This window comes from Lithobates pipiens, unplaced genomic scaffold (genome assembly GCF_037356315.1).
Source record: "Lithobates pipiens isolate NorthernLeopardFrog02 unplaced genomic scaffold, aLitPip1_a1.2 Scaffold_18, whole genome shotgun sequence".
Lineage (NCBI taxonomy): Eukaryota > Metazoa > Chordata > Amphibia > Anura > Ranidae > Lithobates > Lithobates pipiens.
In genome coordinates, this window is record NW_027507758.1 from 176,602,943 (window position 1) to 176,623,595 (window position 20,653).

At 43.3% G+C, this 20,653-nt stretch overlaps 1 protein-coding gene across 7 annotated transcripts in view; it reads left to right on the forward strand.

The window, feature by feature from the left end:
* The window catches only part of BIRC6 (baculoviral IAP repeat containing 6), a 597,017-nt gene that overhangs the window by 331,419 nt on the left and 244,945 nt on the right, over positions 1–20,653 (forward strand). For all 7 annotated transcript variants that reach the window (XM_077486418.1, XM_077486420.1, XM_077486423.1 and 4 more), the window contains exons 55-56: positions 3,743–4,520; positions 6,151–6,294. In XM_077486418.1, the coding sequence (XP_077342544.1) occupies positions 3,743–4,520; positions 6,151–6,294 (922 nt within the window). The remainder of the gene's footprint in view (positions 1–3,742; positions 4,521–6,150; positions 6,295–20,653) is intronic.

A 20,653-nucleotide genomic window follows, 5' to 3' on the forward strand; every position in this document is an offset into this window, starting at 1 on the left:
CAAAACAGCTCGAGCTCAGTGAGGTTGGATGGAGAGCGTTTGTGAACTGCAGTTTTCAGCTCTTTCCACAGATTCTCGATTGGATTCAGGTTTGGACTTTGACTTGGCCATTCTAACACCTGGATACGTTTATTTGTGAACCATTCCTTTGTAGATTTTGCTGTATGTTTGGGATCATTGTCTTGTTGGAAGATAAATCTCCGTCCCAGTTTCAGGTCTTTTGCAGACTCCAACAGGTTTTCATCCAGAATGGTCCTTTATTTGGCTGCATCCATCTTCCCCTCAATTTTAACCATCTTCCCTGTCCCTGCTGAAGAAAAGCAGGCCCAAACCATGATGCTGCCACCACCATGTTTGACAGTGGGGATGGTGTGTTGCTTTTACGCCAAACATATCATTTTGCATTGTGGGCAAAAAGTTGGATTTTGGTTTCATCTGACCAGAGCACCTTCTTCCACATGTTTGGTGTGTCTCCCAGGTGGCTTGTGGCAAACTTTAGACGAGACTTTTTATGGATATCTTTGAGAAATGGCTCTCTTCTTGACACTCTTCCATAAAGGCCAGATTTGTGCAGTGTACGGCTGATTGTTGTCCTATGGACAGACTCTCCCACCTCAGCTGTAGTTCTCTGCAGTTCATCCAGAGTGATCATGGGCCTCTTGGCTGCATCTCTGATCAGTCTTCTCCTTGTCTGAGCTGAAAGGTTAGAGGGACGGCCAGGTCTTGGTAGATTTGCAGTGGTCTGATACTCCTTCCATTTCAAAATGATCGCTTGCACAGTGCTCCTTGGGATGTTTAAAGCTTGGGAAATCTTTTTGTATCCAAATCTGGCTTTAAACTGCTCCACAACAGTATTATGGACCTGCCTGGTGTGTTAATTTGTCTTCATGATGCTCTCTGCGATTTCAACAGAACCCTGAGACTATCACAGAGCAGGTGCATTTATACAGAGACTTGATTACACACAGGTGGATTCTATTTATCACCATCAGTCATTTAGGACAACATTGGATCATTCAGAGATCCTCGCTGAACTTCTGGAGTGAGTTTGCTGCACTGAAAGTAAAGGGGCCGAATAACTTTGCACGCACCACTTTTCAGTTTTTTATTTGCTAAAAAAGTTTAAAATATCCAATAGATTTCGTTCCACTTCACAATTGTGTCCCACTTGTTGGTGATTCTTCACAAAAAATTAAAATTGTATATCTTTATGTTTGAAGCCTGAAATGTGGCAAAGGGTTGAAAAGTTCAAGGGGGCCGAATACTTTCGCAAGGCACTGTATGTATATGTGTGTATATGAGTGTGTGTGTGTGTATATGTGTATATATATATATATATATATATATATATATGTATATATGTGTGTATATATGTGTGTATGTATGTTTGGTGGGGATTCTAAGTAATTTTCTAGCAAAAAAAAAGATTTTAACTTGAGACCAACAAATGTCAGAAAAAGGTTTATAGAGAATGTTTTGATTCTTGGCAGACTGCTCAGTTTTTTCCTTCCTTTCTTTTGATGGCTGTGGCTTCAGAAGAGCAGAGAGAATTCTTTGCATAGAAAGAATCTGGAAACACTTCAGTCAAGATCGAGATAACAATTCTTGACTGTTAATCGTGCAGCTCTACTGTGTATATAATCTATGCCTTTACTCTAGTCAGTGTTCTCTGCCCTGTTACACAGAGATACAGTGAGTAAAATTAAGTATAGAATGCATGACCATTTTTCTAGGTAAATATTTTTCTAAAAGGGGGTTTTGGCATTACATTTTCACCACATGTCGGTAACAAACAATGCAATCCATCCATACATACAAAGAAACCAAAACAAATTGGTTCCATAGAGGTGAGGGGGTATGGTTATAAGGGCATGGGTCGTCATCCCTAATAGAAATACGTAAGAAAAATCCCCCAATATAATGGGATTATAGCAGCCCAACGAAAAAAAGTAAGGACGTGTATAAACAGAAATGTATTATAACATTTAAAAAAAAAACTGACATACAAATGGTGTGCAAATAAAAGAACCATAGGTACATAACAAAGATGCATATATTAGCATAATGGTATAGGCATATTAGAGCGGACAAAAACTGCTGCAAATTGTGAAACCCTAATACAAATAAGTTCATAAATTAGGTTGTGTAATAAAATGGAACGACACTGACAGGGAGTTGCAAAAAGACATGGAAAGCCAAGACACCAGGTGAAATCTGTCAGTAATTAGCAAGCAATCCTGCCCCCTTGTTGGTGCAAATTAATATCAGCTGGTTCAGTCTCAATTTATGGCCTGTTAAAGGTGTCTCATTACCAAGGTGTCACACAAGAAACATCTCACGAGTAAAAGCAAAGAGTTCCCTCAAGTATTTTGCAACCTTATTGTTGCAAAACATACTGATGGCATTGGTTACTGAATGATTTCTAAACTTCTAAATGTTCCAGTGAGCACTGTTGAGGCCATAATCTGGAAGTGCAAAGAACATAATTTCACCATAAACTGGCCACGACCAGGTGCTCCTTGCAATGTTTCTAAAAGATGAGTGAAAATAATTAGTTTTTCAAGAGCCAAGGAACACTTGTGGAGCGCTTTAGAAAGACCTAGAATTAGCAGTTAGAATTGTTTCAAAGAAAATAAGAAGTAATGCACTCAACCGCCATGGCCTATGTGCACGCTCACCACGTAAGACTCCATTCCTGAAGAAAAAGGATGTTAAAGCTTGTTTAAAGTTTGCTGCACAACATTTAGACAAGCCTGTGAAATACTGGGAAAATGTAGTCTGGTCAGATGAGACCAAAATGGAACTCTTTGGATGCCTTAATACATGCTGTTTGGAGGTCAAATGGCACTGCACATCACCCCAAAAACACCATGCTGACAGTGAAGTTGGGAGATGGCAAAATAATGATGTGGGGCTGTTTTTCAACATACGGTACTGGCAACCTTCATGTCATTGAAGAAAAGATGAATGGAAAATTGTACCAAGACATTCTTGATAAAAATCTGCTGCCATCTAACAGGATGATGAAGATGAAACAAGGGTGGACATTTCAGCAAGACAATGATCCCAGACAAACAGCCAAGGAAACTCTCAAGTGGTTTTAAAGAAAGAGAAAATAAAGCTGCTAGAATGGCCCAGCTGATCACCTGAGAAAATCTATGGAAAGAACTAAAGATCAGAGTTCATAGAGGCGGTCCATGGAACCTTCAAGATTTGAAGACTATGTGGAAGAATAGGCCAAAATCACTCAAGAGCAATGTATGCGACTAGTTGCTCCATACAGGAGGCATCTTGAAGTTATCATTACCAACAAACGATTTTGTACGAAGTATTAAATACATTTCAGTTAGTGTGTTCAAAACTTTTTTTTCAGTGTCTTTCTATTTTATTACACATGACCGATTTTCTGAACTTTGTTTGATTTCTTTGCATGTATGGATTGCATGGGTTGTTACTGACGTGGTGAAAATTGCATCACAACATGACTATCATTTTATGAATTGGTTGCAGAATGCAGGCCACAGAGTGTGTGTGTGTGTGTGTGTGTGTGTGTGTGTATATATAAACTTGCAAGGTATAACTGAAATCAGATTGTGATATCTCCTTATTTTAATTTGATAGCTTCCTTAAACCGTTTTTTAATACTGTTATCTTTTTATGACTATAGAATTTTTTAAAAATGTAAAACATTATGCAAGTGCATATCTGTGTAGTTTATAATGCAATGTGTTATCTATTTTAGGTCCTTGCATAACTGGTCTATGTCTTTACCCTGCAACATGGTATTAAAGAAAGCTGTTGATGGTCTTCTCTGCTCTATGTGTCACATTCACCCCAATTACTTTTCATTGCTTATGGGCTGGATGGGAATTACCCCTCCACCCATACAGAGCCAGCACAGACTGTCCATTACAGATGACAGCAAAAAGCAAGATCTTAATGCTGCTCTTACAGATGACTCTAAAAATGCACAAGCACCTCTCACACTTACGGAGTCGCATCTGGCCACACTCGCTGCTGCATCCCAGTCTCCTGAAGCCATCAAGCAACTGCTGGACTCTGGTTTACCATCACTTCTTGTTAGAAGCTTGGTGAACTTTTGTTTTACACACATATCTAGTTCAGACAGTGCTGCCTCTATGGACGCCACACAAGAGAGGTTGCGGCGACAACATTCTTCCCTGCACTTTAGTAGGATGCCAGTAACGGCAGACTTGGTGGCACCAATTCTCAGGTTTCTGACTGAAGTTGGCAATAGTCATGTTATGAAGGATTGGCTAGGGGGTGCCGAAGTTAACCCCTTGTGGACAGCACTTTTGTTTTTACTTTGTCATTCTGGAGCAACTTCGGCAGTTCATATGAATGGATCTCAACAGGCCAATGCAAGGGGCACTTTACTGACTTCCGCAGCAGGGAATGGACTTACTACCCAGCAAAGAACTGCCGTGGAGAATGCAACTGTGGCCTTTTTTTTGCAGTGCATATCCTGTCATCCAAACAACCAGAGATTAATGGCACAGGTAGGAGTGAATGGTTTCAAAGCTTTTTGGAAAATATTTAGCAGCTGACAGAAAAAACAGGCATTAGTTTTAATCCTGTCCATGCAATCCAAAACTGGAAAAAAAATATAAGGTTTTAGCTCGACATACTTTTGATTAAGTAGCTTTCCTGGGACTCTGTTGGAGAGATTTACCCCCTCCTCTTAACCAATTGACAATAGTTTGACCATGCTGGTAAAATCTGCAACCGGGGAAAGGGGAAAAAAATCCAGCAGAGGTTCCAGCCTTCCTGTAAAATGCTAAAGAAAAGCATTTTATTTCAATGTTGCTGTTAGAATAGGTGGTCATAGGAAGTCTCTTAACAGAGCCACAGATGGCAATAAAAACCTGACAGAGTTGTACTTCCTTTTTTCACACTATTCAACAGTAAGAAAAAAGGTTTTGGCTGTATGTTTGTTTATTTTCCTTTTATGAAAAAATAGGAATAGGAGGTTTACACCTGCATTAGTGAAATAAGTGCAAAATTCTCTAATACTAATGAGACCCTCAAAGAGTCCCCAGCTTGCATAGGATTGATGCTCTGAAACAGATGCTAGACTGGGTTCACATTTGTGCAGTGCGGGACACTACATGTGATTCCGATAGGAATTGTACCGCATTCCTTTTCACATCTCATGTGATTATTTGCAGTGCAATATAAGCCCATTCATTTTGTATGAACTCATTTGCACCACATTAAAAAGGCGCAGGCATCCCCCCCCCCCCCCCCCTTTTTTTTCATTTTTTTTTTTTTCATAGCTGCACCGGAATCTGATTGCATGTGACCCAATATTCCAATCACGCTGCATTTTGCAACCTGTTTGGGGATTCATAAATTTAAGATTAATACACATTGCATGAACATAGTGCGAGTTCAATGTGGTGCAGGAAACGCTCAGAATTCACTGCAATTCTGGTGCTGCATATATTTGAGCCTGACCTGGGTTTAAGATGAGGAAAGATGTTTGGATTTTTTTTTTTTTTTAGTACAGTAGTGATTTTGCCCTTGCTACTGTTTTGTTTAGAATCATTTCATCTAAATAGTCCACATTAATAAATTATGCATTCAGAAGAACAATCCTTTTACGTGGGGGAAAAAAAAAAAACTTTATTGGGTGGTGTTATCCATTTGGGAGCACTTTTTAGTTCTCTGCCTCAGCATGGCCTCTGGACTGCTATGTCAGAGCAAGGAAATTAAAGGTGTTTTGCAAGCAGTAGTTTACTTAGAGGAAGTAAACCCTGATGGTGCATGCGCCGTAGACAGCGGTGACTGCCTTTTAGTAAATATCTCCTAAATCATGTAGGTTTAGGAGATATTTCTTGGACCTACAGGTAAGCCTTAATCTATGCTTACCTGTAAGGCAAAGTGGTTTGTAAGGGTTTACAACCACTTTAAGTAAGTCTTAGGTGAGCTATATAGTGTGTTTTTTTTTTTTTTTTTATTTTTTTTTGCATTCTCTTTACTTTTAGTATACTATTACTTGAGTAAAAAGTCAGTTGCTGTATTGCAGTAAAAAAGGACATATATTTTAAATTTACAGTTTTAAAATATTTGAATTTAGTACAGAATTTGAGGATACTTAATATAAACAGAATGGCCTTTCATTTACAGGTTCTTTGTGAGTTGTTCCAGTCTTCACCACAGCGTGGAAATCTCCCAGCATCAGGCAATATTTCTGGCTTCATCCGAAGACTCTTTCTGCAGTTAATGTTGGAGGATGAGAAAGTAATAATGTTTCTGCAGTCTCCTTGTCCTGTAAGTATATTTCATTATTAAGTCCTTTATGTATTATCTTTATTAAACGTGGGATTGGGTAAGCCTGGGATTTTGCCAGTGAAAGGCTGAGTTGTTAACTAAACCATCACATGTTTATTATATGTGCATAGTTGATGAAACTGCCACACATTTCAAAGATGTCTGTCTTGTCTAAGCAAAGCAAATGGTCTTAGTAAAGATATTTGTTCTGTACTTTGGTTTCCACTGCAATGGATAGGCCAAAACGCATGAGCCAGTATTTCAATCCCTGCTAAAGAGTCTGTTCCACATTCAATACTAACAAAATAAGACCGGGTCTTAAATTCATTTTAGCAACCAACAACACAGCAAAGCTTATTTTCGGGTAGGGCCTGCCATTTAATGTGCTTTCTTCTCTCCCCCTCTCTCTCCCTGCCTGTCAGGAATTCCCAGTGTGAACAGAGTAAAACTGGTTGTAAAATGCTAGAATCCTCTATTACATTAGTAATGTAAGTGTTTCTGTAATCTAATTGTGTCAAATGCCTTCTGCTCAGTTCTTCCATGGCCCGCCTGAGTGGTCTTCCCTGCTCCAAGCACTACAGAGGGAGAGGGGGCCCAAGATCCCCCGCTGGCAGAAGAGGAGCCCAGTGGCAGATCAGCTGATCACTGCTTGGCACTTCCATGGCCCATCTGAACTGTCTTCTCCACTGCGAGCACTGCAGAGGGGGGGCAAAATCTTATGCTGACAGCTGGAAGAGGAGAACAGCGTGTAATCAGCCGAGCTCCGCTGTACTGAATGTATTTGACTCAATTTGATTACAAAAACGCACACTTTTTCATTATATAATGTAGAGAGAATTCTAGCAGTTTAAAACTAGGTCTTATTTTCAAGGTAGGTCTTACTTTTGGGGAAACACGGTTTTAGTCCCGCAGTCTGTGCTCAGCAGACTATGCCAAGCTACAGGCCAAAAATCTTTGCTGGGTGTATTTTTTAAGCTGTGTGCAGTCCCACTTAACTAGTTGCAAACTTTGGGAGTGCTGCACGAGCCCCAAAAAAGTCATCATTGTACACAGGATGTGTGTAGCATGTCCAGTCTCTCTGCCTGTTTGCCAGGAACCCCTCCAGGTAAACAGTCAGTTTTGATTAATAAAGTCTGGCATGGTTGTTTACTGGGAAAGGGTCAGCAGCTTCAGCTGTCAAAAAAAGCAGTCTGACAGGGTTCATAAATGCTTGCTTAGGCAAAGATACAGTGTAACATATATTGTTACTTTTGTATCATTCCGTTAATTCATCTGCAGATCAAAGGGAACAATTTTGATCAGCAAAGGATGTTGGGTAAAACAACCTGACAAGTAAAATTTTTATTTTTTTAATAAAACGGTCTTCTGTTTTAACCTCATATTAAGGCCTCTTTCACACGGGGCGGATCAGTAAAGATCCGCCCCGTGATGATCCACTCGCTCAGCGGGGATCGCTCCGTTGTCCCCGCTGAGCCGGCTGCGGACAGGGCAGTCTCTGCACACTGTGTGGGGACCGCCCTGTCAGCTCTCCGCTCTCCTCTATGGGGATCGGTCGAGCACGGACCGTGTCTCCGTGTTCATCCGATCCGCTCTGCAGACGGACAGAAAAATAGGATTTTCCTCCGTCTGCAGAATCGGACAGTTGCGGAGGCGGACAATAGCGGGTGTCTGCGGATGCTGATCCGCAGACACCCGCTATCCCATAGGGATGAATGTATGGCCCGTATTTCATCCGCAAACGGATGGATGAAATACGGACATACCATCCGCATGTGTGAAAGGGGCCTAACCCTTAGTTTACTCTAACTCCTTATTATCCTCATTTTTTTTTTTTTTAGTCCGCTACGAACACTGTATCTGCTGACTTTTAATAAGCACACTTACCTGTCCAGGGAGCCTGTGATGTCAGTAAATTGTACTGCTTTGTACCAGAATTAAATATGCTGGTGTCATTTTAAATGAGACAAATTACAGAATCAAATGTGCACTTTTTATCTGCACTATAACCCTGCATAATAGAGTGCTTTTTGTTTAGTTTTGTTACGTTTTATTGTCTTGTCCAAAAAAATATATAATAATTTATGGCAGACACTAAGCAAAAGGGAGTCAGGTGAACATTCTCTCTTCCAAAGTCCCACACAAAAGTCCACCTCAGAGTGATGATGGGTTCCTTGAACCGGAAACAGCACCCAGTTCTAACAGTGATGTCTGACACAGAACGGAAAGAGGCTATTGGGGCAGTACCGGAGGAAGCTGCAGAAGATTTACCTTCCCCATGCTGCTGTGGGAGCTTCAAGCAGCATGCTTGCTAACATAAAAAAATGCATTGCTTTCATCCTCAAGAGCTTTAGCATTATGCAGCCTGATACTACTCTGTCTCGCCATGCACCTTTTGGATGCATTCAAAAGCAAAGTGCTCCCTGTTCACTAACAGAATGTGCAGTCTATGACGACAGGGTCAAAACAGAAAAGATTTTCATTCACCTCAAAGTCTTTGTCAAGCTCTATCTGGGCTATTCCTGTGGTTGATCCTGTCATCTGTTATTAACAAACCACCTGCTGTACCCATTGAAGATATTCGTCCATTCAAAGATTCTGCAGATAGAAAGTTTGAGACACACCGAAAGGCTCTCTCTGCGCTCTAAGCCCCAGGACTGCAACCTGCTTTTGTGGCCATCTCCTTGCATTAAACTGCAGCTGACTGGACTAGGGCAATGCACAATCAACATATCCCTGTATTTGTGAATCATGCAGTTACAAAGCAATCTAAAGCAACTGAATTTTGTGCTTTTTTTGTGTGGATGACCTAGAACATGTCCTAAGACCAGTTTCCAGAATCGCTCTTATGTCTATTCACATGCACAGAATGTTATAACTTAAAGCTTGTCACCAAGCAGTCAGCTGCCACCTAAAGGCGCCTCACGTTTATGCACTTCCAAAGGAAAAGTCTGTTTGAGGCAATTGACCAATTTTTCAAAGGTCACTGAAGGAAGGGCTTTATTTCCTTAACCACTTTCAGACCGGACCATTTTGCTGGTAAATGACCAGAGGTCTTTTTACACTTTGGCACTGCGCTGCTTTAACTGGTAATTGCGCGGTCATGCAATGTTGTACCCAAACAAAATTTGCGTCCTTTTCTTCCCACAAATAGAGCTTTCTTTTGATGGTATTTGATTGCCTCTGCGATTTTTATTTTTTGCGATATAAACGTAAAAAGACCGCAAATTTTGAAAAAAAGATATTTTCTACTTTTTGTTATTAGAAAAATCCAATAAACTCAATTTTAGTCATACATTTATGCCAAAATGTATTCAGCCACATGTCTTTGGTAAAAAAAAGTCAATAATTGTATATCTATTGGTTTGCGCAAAAGTTGTCACATCTACAAACTAAGGTACGTTTTCTGGAATTTACGCAGCTTTTAGTTTACGACTGCCTATCTCATTTCTTGAGGTGCTAAAATGGCAGGGCAGTACAAAACCCCCCCAAATGACCCCATTTTGGAAAGTAGACCCCCTAAGGAAATTGATAAGAGGCATGTTGAGCCCATTGAATATTTTATTTTTTTGCCTCAAGCGATTGAATAATGACAAAAAAAAAAATTTTTTTTTTTTTTTACACAAAGTTGTCACTAAATGATATATTGCTCACACATGCTATGGGCGTATGTGAAATGACACCCCAAAATAAATTCTGCTGCTTCTCCTGAGTACGGGGATACCACATATGTGGGACTTTTTGGGAGCCTAGCCGCGTACGGGGCCCCGAAAACCAAGCACCGCCTTCAGGCTTTCTAAGGGCGTTACAGTTTTGAAGGCCATAAAATGCCAAGATGGCACAAACCCCCCCCAAATGACCCCATTTTGGAAAGTAGACACCCCTAAATTTAGGGGTACACTAGTGAGACTAGGTAATAAATGGCGGGTGCCCTGAAACTATAAAAAAATAACTAACCAACCAGCGTCACCTGTAACAGTTATATGGTGATCACTGGTGAAAGGTTAACTAGGGGGCAATCAGGGGGCTTTATGCGGTAGTATATGGGGGTCCCTGGCGCTATAAAAAGCTGCAGCGAACCTAAATACCTACCTGCCTAACTAGCGTCACCTGTGACACTAATACAGCGATCAGAAAAACGATCGCTTATTAGGCTGGGTTCACACTGGAGCGATGCGGGAACGCCACGAATGCGCGGCGGGTTCCCGCATTGCATGCCTCCCGGCGGCAGTTCACACTGCCCTATGCGAACTGCTGGGAGTGTCAGTGAAATGTTACTGACACCCCCAGATCAGTTCGCATATCGCAGTGCGATCTGCAAACTCGGATCGCATGGTGTGAACACCCATGCGATCCGATTCTGCTGCGGGCCAAAAAAAGGGTCCCGTGCGAATTTGCGGCGGGTGCGGCGAATGGCTGAACTCGAATCGCACAGAGATCGGATGTGATTTGCACTGCAGTGCGGTGCGAATCACATCCGTTCTCATAAACCGCTGCAATGTGAACCCAGCCTTAGTGACACTGGCGACGGGGGGTGATCACGGGGTTAAACCTTTATTGGGGGGGTTAGGGGGTACCTTAGAACTAAAGGGGGCTAACCCTAACTGCCCTAACAGTTATTAGTCACAAATGACACCCGCCGGGTGATCAGGGGGTTAAACCTTTATTAGGTAATAAATGGCGGGTGCCCTGAAACTATGAAAAAATAACTAACCAACCAGCGTCACCTGTAACAGTTATATGGTGATCACTGGTGAAAGGGTTAACTAGGGGGCAATCAGGGGGCTTTATGCGGTAGTATATGGGGGTCCCTGGCGCTATAAAAAGCTGCGGCGAACCTAAATACCTACCTGCCTAACTAGCGTCACCTGTGACACTAATACGGCGATCAGAAAAATGATCGCTTATTAGGCTGGGTTCACACTGGAGCGATGCGGAAACGCCGCGAATCCGCGGCGGGTTCCCGCATCGCATGCCTCCCGGCGGCAGTTCACACTGCCCTATGCGAACTGCTGGGAGTGTCAGTGAAATGTTACTGACACCCCCAGATCAGTTCGCATATCGCAGTGCGATCTGCAAACTCGGATCGCATGGTGTGAACACCCATGCGATCCGATTCTGCTGCGGGCCAAAAAAAGGGTCCCGTGCGAATTTGCGGCGGGTGCGGCGAATGGCTGAACTCGAATCGCACAGAGATCGGATGTGATTTGCAGTGCGGTGCGAATCACATTCGTTCTCATAAACCGCTGCAATGTGAACCCAGCCTTAGTGACACTGGCGACGGGGGGTGATCACGGGGTTAAACCTTTATTGGGGGGGTTAGGGGGGTACATTAGAACTAAAGGGGGCTAACTCTAACTGCCCTAACAGTTATTACAGTCACAAATGACACCAATGCAAAAAAAATAAAAAAAAAAATAACATTGGTGTCACTGTGACTAGGGGGCAGGGGTAATTGGGGGGGTGATCGGGGGGTAAAGGGGGGGTGTGAGTGTGCCTGGCATGTTCTACTGTGTGTGTAGAGTGTTGGTGCAACTCACCGATCCGCTCTCCTCCGTGTCGGAACGAAAAATACCGACACGGAGGAGAGAATACATCACTTCCTCTCCTGTGTTTACATTACAGGAGAGGAAGTGATGTCACGGGGGATTTCTATTCGTCTGGAGCGATCGCGAGGGGGTGGCCATGAATGAATGGCCGCCCCCTCGTCCCGGATCGCTCCCGGACGAAAACCGACCGCCGCAGGCACCGGGCGGGGGCCCGATCGGGCCCCCGACCCGCGGGAGGCAAGGGACGTACATGTAAGCCCTTATGCCTGCCCGTGCCATTCTGCCGACGTACATCGGTGTGCGGCGGTCGGCAACTGGTTAAAGGAAAATTCCACTAACCTATTCCTCAGAAGCCCATAGCTCCTCAAAATGCAGTGGACCTGTCTGCTCTACCAAGGCTTCAGATTCAAAGCCTAAATTCAGCCCTTTGTTTTGGCACAATAATTGGCCCACAAAAACCTTTTCCAAAACCCTCTTCATAATGAAGCGTTCTTACTCTTAAGAGTGAGTTTTGCCTGTATCACATATGTCCTAAAGCAGTGGGTTTCAAGGGGGTTCAAAACTCTGTTTCCTCGCCACTTTTTTCTTTTCAAATGAACGAAATACTGCCCAAGGACAGTTAGATTTGCAAAAGGCCCTGAACTACCTTTTTGTCCTAGGAGTTGTTGAGCCAGTACCTCCATAAGACAGGTTCAAAGATTTCTACTTAATGTTTCACTCCCCTTTGGCCTATCCTCTGCTCAGTGTTCACAAAGGTCTTGGCAGCTCTGCTCAGAACCCAGGGCATTGAAGTCATGGGCTGTCTAGATTACCTTCTTCTGAAGGACTTATCTGCTGGTCATTTGTCAGAAAATATCCACAGGACAATTTAAAGTGGTTGTAAACCCTTACATATACCCAGTGAAGTGATTGGCCTCACTTGATAGAGATGAAACAAATGCTCCTACATGAGTTGTACCTGATCATCTTCAGTCTTCTCTACATCCATTCAAAGTCCAGAATTTATAAAGCTCATCCGAGCTGCCAGATAAAAGGGGTACGAGAGCTTTTTATTTAAAGCTGAGTGGAGGGAAGTCACCCCCTTTCAAAAACTGTACAACAAACTGTGCAGATCTCCTATTCCAAGGTCCTCAATTTTATCCTGTTTGTTAGTCTCTGGCTTTGACTGCATCACTGTTGAAACCTTGGCTCTAAATGATAAAGGGATTTCAGTGTCTGATTTCTATCTTGCTAAAAGCCAGAAAGGCCACTTCCAGGAAGATCTGTACCTGAAAATCTTATTTTGCCTGGTGAACAGTCATTTCAGTCCCAGAGATTACTCTATGCCTTGCATTCTGGCCATTCTGCAAATGGCTCTAAGTATCCCTAAATTAAGGGGCAACTATTGGCTTTATCCATTCTTTTTCTAAGGCTTCTGGCTCCACATTCCCTTGTATTTAAAAATAAATAAAAAATATCAGGCTCCCCCTTGCAGCAACATAAATCACTCGTTAAATTAGCAGGGGAGTTAGCGCTCCTCTGGCACACAAGTAGTCATTTAAAATCCATAGAAGACCTATGCAGGAGGGTGTTTAGCTTGATGGAAGAAAATACGTGCAGTCATCGGCAGCTCCTTGATGGCTATGGGGTCCCCTCAAGACATGTAAACCATAAAGGAGAGTGCTAGATCAAGCCGATGGAGACGGGGCCTCAAACATGTTGAGGCCTGCCCCTCACCTGTTATTGCAGCCTGTGGACACACTGATGACTCTGGATGCTCCTGGCGTGTACTATTGCAGCTACTCTCCAGTCCATCAAGACCACTGCTCCATTCTTCCAGCCCTTTTGTACATTAAACAGCAATAGGCACCAACTGTGTACAGCAACCACCTTGTCTTCTGTTCATACTCATTGTTTTACCAGGTGGACTTAGAAACTTTTGCAGATGCAGCTTTTGGCCACCAGATTTTTTTTAACGACAGTCTGAACTTTTTGACCCATGTTGTTTTTTGGGCCTGTTTGCCCAGTTCTGTTTGCCAATTTGTTGCTTGCCTTTCCTACTTTTTTCTTAGGGACATCTCATGTTTTTTGGTTATACTTCTGGGGATCACAGGAGTGCAGTTTGACAGCACAGAGCTGATCCAGGCTATGAAAAGATCCTGACCATGTGGTTGTAATCTACCCAGAAGCCTGTACCTGAGCCAGCTTCTCCCGCTCCCCCCTCCACAACTTAGCACTCCATTGAGCGCTGAAGGGTGAGAGAAGAGAGCTGGTAAATGACAGTCACCCGCTCTCTGCTCATGGAACACTGAGAACTGATCAATCTGCGTTTTTTGATCGCTTAGTTCTCAATTTTAGAGCTGATTGGGGGGGGGGGGGGGGGGGGGGTAGGATGCTGCATCCACTTTTTTGCCATACTTCTATTTGAAGATTTAGATAAAATAATTTTCTTTCATACATCAGGGGACACAGAGCCATAGTTACTATGTGGGTTATAGGCCACCTTCAGGTGATGGACACTGGCACGCCTTAAGTCTAAAAGTGCACTCCCTATATAACCCCTCCCACTACTGAGTACCTCAATTTTTTCGCCAGTGTCTCGGTCTTGGTCACGGAGTAAAGATGTACTGATCTGCAATCCTAGCTTGGGGCTAGCTATGCAGACAAATCCACTCAAGGTGTCTTTCTGGCCGAACTTAATGGTACCCGGGCCTCCTGTCCAAAGAAACAAGGATTTGGCCTGTGAATGCTTCTCTTTTGAGAGTTGGACCCCAGAATCCTGTACTTTTTAAAATTAAGGCCATAAAGTTTACTGCCCATGTGCTATTGCAGGTCCAGGATTATGGGTTTCCTCGAGGATCCCCAGCTCCTGAAGGTTTAACAGAACCCACCGTGAAGGGTGAACATTGGGTCTGTTGGTTTACCACAGAAAACCCTACTACGGGAAAGGTAAGTGGAGTTGTTCTAAGAAATTTAAAAATGTTCTTATGAATTATCTCCTTTTAAAGTAAATGTTATGTCTGTGTCACCACTGGGGGCTGTATAGAGCATGCATCTTCTCATGCTTTGCTCAGAGATCACGCTGTGTCACAGAAGCAGCAGACTTTTTCTCCAGCCAGCAGGCAGACAGACCTCTGGTAAGTTTGGGGGGTCTTTGCTTCCTCCAGACACCCCCACCTGGGCTGAACTTTTCATGAGGCTAAGGGAGAACTGAAAACGGCAATGCCATTTTCTTTCACTACCACTGCACGGGGTGGGGGTGGGGGGGGGCTTCCAGGTCTCCTCCATGCCATCCCTCCCTCACTTACAAGCCGATCCTGTCGGATCGGAGGCCCATGCTTGTGTGGAAAAACTATTTTTGAAAGAGAAAGGAAAGGGGAGGGTGCAATGCGAGGTGGGGGCAAGGCTTAGCTATGCGATAGCGTCCTCCAATGCAAGTGTGTTTTTTAAAAAAAATAACTCAATTTGTGCTGACTGCAAAATTATGTCAGAGACTTGAGAGCAAAGGCAGCATGAAAGAGGTTTTGGTGACACAGGCATTTCCTGCTTAACAGTTACTATTTGCATGAGGCTTGGCATTAATAGCAGCGGCAGTGGCTGGACTATTGCTCAAGCAGTGTATGCTATTGCTTCTGATAGCCCAATGCACAAAGCAGAGGTACGAAGGTCAGAAGAAGGGTTAAAACACCCCCAAAATAGAGCTAAAAGAGTCCCCCTCAAGCTCTCGAAATTCTACGCCTCTCTACAAATGGCATCCTCCCCTGAGAGGGAGTGGCTGGTCAAAATGAGCATCAAGGCCATGAAATGTTTGCAACTGTTTTCAACACTGCAGTCCCTGTGTATTTTACCAAAAGATCTTTTTTCCCTCAGCCATGATGGGTTTAAAAAAAAGTTTAGCGACTTTAATCGCACAGGTTCTCTTCCATTCCCCAGGACCCTCAAACTGAGGAGCTAGGGTTGGCAGAAGATTAATCTCCTCAGGGGACTGTGGTGAGGCTGATGACTCTTCTTCTGAGGTGCCAAATGTTGGAGAATCAGCTGGTTTCAATCATGAGATGGTGCAATTTCTTGTTGTATGGTCCTCTCCACATTTATGATCCTTTAACTGTCCATTTATTGTTGGAAAAGCCTTTATGTATCTGAGAGGATCTCCCAGATTATAATTTTTTTTTTTCCTCCTAAAAATTTTTTTGTACACTTTATCCTATGGTGGAGAAAATTCACTAAGTAGAGTATACCAGCAATTAACACTGCTATATCCTCTGTGAATAAGAGCTTTTGTTTATCAGACAATGCTCAAATGCTTAGGAGGCATCCAACAGATAAAATGTTGCAATTCCTGTTAAAAACAAAAAAAAAACTTTTTTTTTTTTTTTTTTTTACTCTGGCAGTTTGAGCAGACTGTGCTGACAGTAATTGCTTAAAGAGGAAGTAAACCCTGATGGGTTTACTTCCTCTTTTTTTCCCTGCAAAGGTAAAGCATAATGGACTACTATGCATCGCATAGTAGCTCATTATGTGTCACTTACCTGACACAGGAGCCAGCGAAGTCGCCGCTGATCCCTGTAGTCCGCCGCATCCATCTTGCTGGTGGCGTCTCGCAGCTCCGCCTCTGCCATTCGGCGAAGCCGCGATGACGTCACTCCCGCGCATGGGCACAGGAGTCGACAAATTAGGCAAATCCATTCTTGAATTTGCCGCGTTTAGTGCGCCTGCGCGCCGCTGTCTACGGCGCATGCGCCGTAGACAGCGGTGCCCATTTTCGGGCAAATATCTCCTAAACCATATAGGTTTAGGAGATATTGCTTGGACCTACAGGTAAGCCTTAATCTAGGCTTACCTGTAGGTCAAAGTGGTTTGAAGGGGTTTACTTCCTCTTTAATCATTGTGAGGCCAGTTTAACAGGTGTTCTGGTACCCTGCTCAGTAGGCCCAGGATCCGGCAGCTTTATTTTTGCAATAATTACTTTGTGAGTTTCTATTGTAGAACCTCCACAAGGTCCTCATGCAGGTACTAGCTTATAAACTAGCCAAACACACAACTGTTGAGATGCCTATGGCCACATCACCCTAAAAGCACTCAATCTCGTCTGATCTCAGAGGCTAAGCAGGGTCAGGCCTGGTTAGTACCTGTATGGGAGACCGCCTGGGAATACAAGGTGCTATACACTGTTCTGTGCACATTGTTAACACAAACAGCTAAATGCATTTGAAAATGATTGGATAATCCATCCAAAGAAATTCTAGTGGGAAAATTAATCCCTTTTGCCGTTTTAAGTAAAGGAGTAAATACATTTTCATTTTTAAAGCTCCTTCTCTTGTGCCAGGGGCATCAGCCTCCAGGCATCAGGTTCAAAAGGTAATCCACAGATTTTACCCCAGGGGCAAAAGAGGTCTTGGAGAAGGAAACCTACAAGACACTGAAGCCTCCTTATGAGGAGGCACCCGTTCGCTCAATTGGGGAAATTCTTCTGCAGTTCTCAAGGATCTGACAAGACGATTAGGGGACTCCCTCAGTAGCTCCAATGTACAAGCTGGAGTTCCATGCGTTCCCGTCTCGTTTTTTCTCTATCCGATCAGTAGTCTCCTTCCTACAAGGGGGAGAACTTCTGGCATCAATCGACATCAAGGATACTTATTTACATGTGCCGATCTTCCCTGCTCACCAGAAATTTGTACACTTCGAAGTAGAAAATCTTTATTTCCAGTTTCTACCTTTTCAGGCTAGCTACTGCACCTCAAGTGTTTATAAAGATCTTGGCTCCTCCTTTAGCCAGGTTAAGGGCTCAAAGTATAACAGTACTAGCCTACTTAGAAGATCTACTCTTGATTAATCGGTAGCCCGTTTAAACCAAAGTCTGATCAGCTACCTGGAATACTTTAGGTTGGATCCTCAACCTAGAAAAATCCTCCTTAAAACCATCAAGGAGATTGCAGTACTTAAAGCTGATCATAGATACAAGACTGCTGCAAAACAGAATCCTGTCAACTTGTAACAAGAAGGTCCAAACTCTGGACTTCCCGATGCGTTTATCCGCCAAACTGTGCCAGAGCCTCAATTGGTGGTTAATGTCCAAAAATCTTCAAAAAGAAAAATCCTTTCTACCGGTTACCTGGAAAGTAGTAAGAGATGCCAGCCTTCTGGACTGGGGAGCAGTCCTGGAAGAAGCTTCTGTCCAAAGGGAGATGGTCCAAATCAAAGTTGACCCTTCCCATCAATGTTCTAGAGATTCGGGCATTACACCTGGCCCCTTAAGGCCTGGACACTACGGAATTATCTTGTCAGGATCCAATCCGACAATGCCAATTATATCAATCACCAAGGGGGCACGAGAAGTTGTGCAGCCCAGAGAGAGGTGAATCATATTCCGCCTTGGACAGAAAACATACCTTGCCCATCGGCAGTTTTCATTCCAGGGATGGGGAATTGGCAGGCAGACTACTTGAGTCGCTAACAATTGTTCCCAGGAGAATGCTCCCTTTACCCCAGTCTTTCTGTCAATATGCCAAAAATGGGGCGTTACAGACATGGATCTTTTTGCGTCCCGGTTCAATAACAAGATTGACAACTTTGTGTCAAGGACAAGAAATCCAATGGCATACAGAACAGATGCCTTTGTCTTTCCATGGGATCAGTTTTCACTGATCTATGCGTTCCCTCCTGTTCTGCTTCCGCGTCTGCTACGCAGGATCAAGCAAGAGGGAAAGAAGGTGATTCTGGTGGCCCCAGCGTGGCCCAAGAGATCTTGGTTTGCAGAGATCGTAAGGATGACGGTAGGGGACTCTAGGACCCTGCCCCTGTGACCAGACCTTCTCTCGCAAGGTCCGGTGTTCCATCCTATCCTACAAATGCTAAACTTAACGGTTTGGCTATTAAGACCCACATTCTAAAGGACCATGGGCTGTCCGCTTCAGTAGTTTCTACCTTGGTTAATGTTAGGAAGCCGGCCTCCAGAATCGTATATTAGAGTCTGGAAGGCATATGTCTCCTGATGTGAATCCAGGGGTATGCGCCCAAGGAAAAATATATCATAGGTAGGATCCTTGAGTTCCTACAGATGGGATCAGTAATGAGGCTGGCCTTGAGCACTATCAAGGGCCAGGTGTCGGCCTTATCAGTGTGGGGTTTTTTTTGTTCCCCCCTACCCCCGCCCCCCCCCCCCCCCCCCCCCCCAACGACCACTTGCTTCACGCTCTCTGGTTCGTAACCTTATCCAGGGGGTAGCACGGATTAATTCCCCCAGATAAGTCACCCTTGGGACTTGAAATGTAGTACTGTCAGCTTTACAAAAACAAAAACTTTTGATCCGGTTCAACATATTACCTTGATCCTCTTGACGAGGGAAACAGTTTTCTTGGTTCCCATATCTTCTGCAAGGAGAGTATCAGAGTTGGCTGCTCTTTCATGCAAAGAGCCATATTTGATTATTCGTAAGGATAAGGTTGTATTGCGGCCTCGTCCTAATTTTCTACCGAAGGTAGTGTCAGGTTTTCATGTAAACCGGGATATTGTTCTGATTTTTTTCCAGAACCTCGTTCTGTGGAAGAGAAGTCACTACGTTCTTTTGATGTGTTGAGCGCGGTCAAGGTATATTTAAAAGCGACTGCTCAGATTTGCTAAATGGATGTTTCGTTTGTGTTGCCAAATGGTCCTAAAAGAGGACAGGCGGCGTTGAAATCTACCATTTCTAAATAGATTTGTCAAGTGATTTTTCAAGCCTATGGTTTAAAGAGCAACCTTCCTCCTTTTCTTATTAAAGAGCACTCCACCAGGGCTGTTAGTGCTTCTTGGGCAGTGCATCACCAAGCCTCCATGGCTCAGATCTGTAAGGCCGCAACTTGGTCTTCAATCCATACATTTACCAGATTCTATCAAGTAGATGTAAAAGGTCATGAGGAAATCACCTTTGGGCGCAGTGTACTGCAGGCTGCAGTATAAGTCCTCTATTCTCTTCGTGCCCCTACTTTTGTTGTCTCCCTCCCTTCAGTTAGCATTGCTATGGGACATCCCACATAGTAACTACTATGGCTCTGTCCCCTGCTGTATGAAAAGAAAATAGGATTTTTAAAACGGCTTACCTGTAAAATCCCTTTCTTTTAAATACGTCAGGGGACACGGGTCCCTCCCTTCTTGTTATACACGTGTATTGCTTTGCTACAAAACTGAGGTACTCCCAGCAGTGCACAGGATTATATAACGAGTGCACTTTTTGTCTTAGGGCGTAGCAGTGTCCATCACCTGAAGGTGACATATAACCCACATAGTAACTACTATGGCTTTGTGTCCCCTGATGTACTTCAAAGAAACGTATTTTACAGGTAAGCTGTTTTAAAAATCCTATTTGGACTTTCCTCTAAGATCAATATATTGGAATACAGTACAAGACACAGGTCATCCTCCCCTCTTTTTTTATTTATTTTTTTTCCCTTGGTTTACTCTGCATTGCTTGCTTCAAAACTGAGGTTTCAAGGAGTGGGGAAAGGCCTCACAGTGGGGTGTGGCCTTAAAAACTTGCCAGTGTTCAATAATCTGAAAGTACGGTCCTATAATCTATGGTGTATCAATATGCGGTGTCCTGTACGCCAAGATATGGATTTTTACAGGTAATTCAAAAATCTTTTTTCTTTTTGGTGTGTTTACTCTTCTTTTAAACTAAAAACATGAACTACACTTTGATTTTACAGTGTTGCAGAGGAGTCATATAAACAAGAATGTCCTTTACTGTCCAGCAGATGGCTGAATAGGCTTACATTAGACCCTATTCAGTCTGTTAGAAAAAGCTTTGTGGATAAAGCAATCAACTTAGACACAATCAGTTGAGAAGTAAAGCAGCA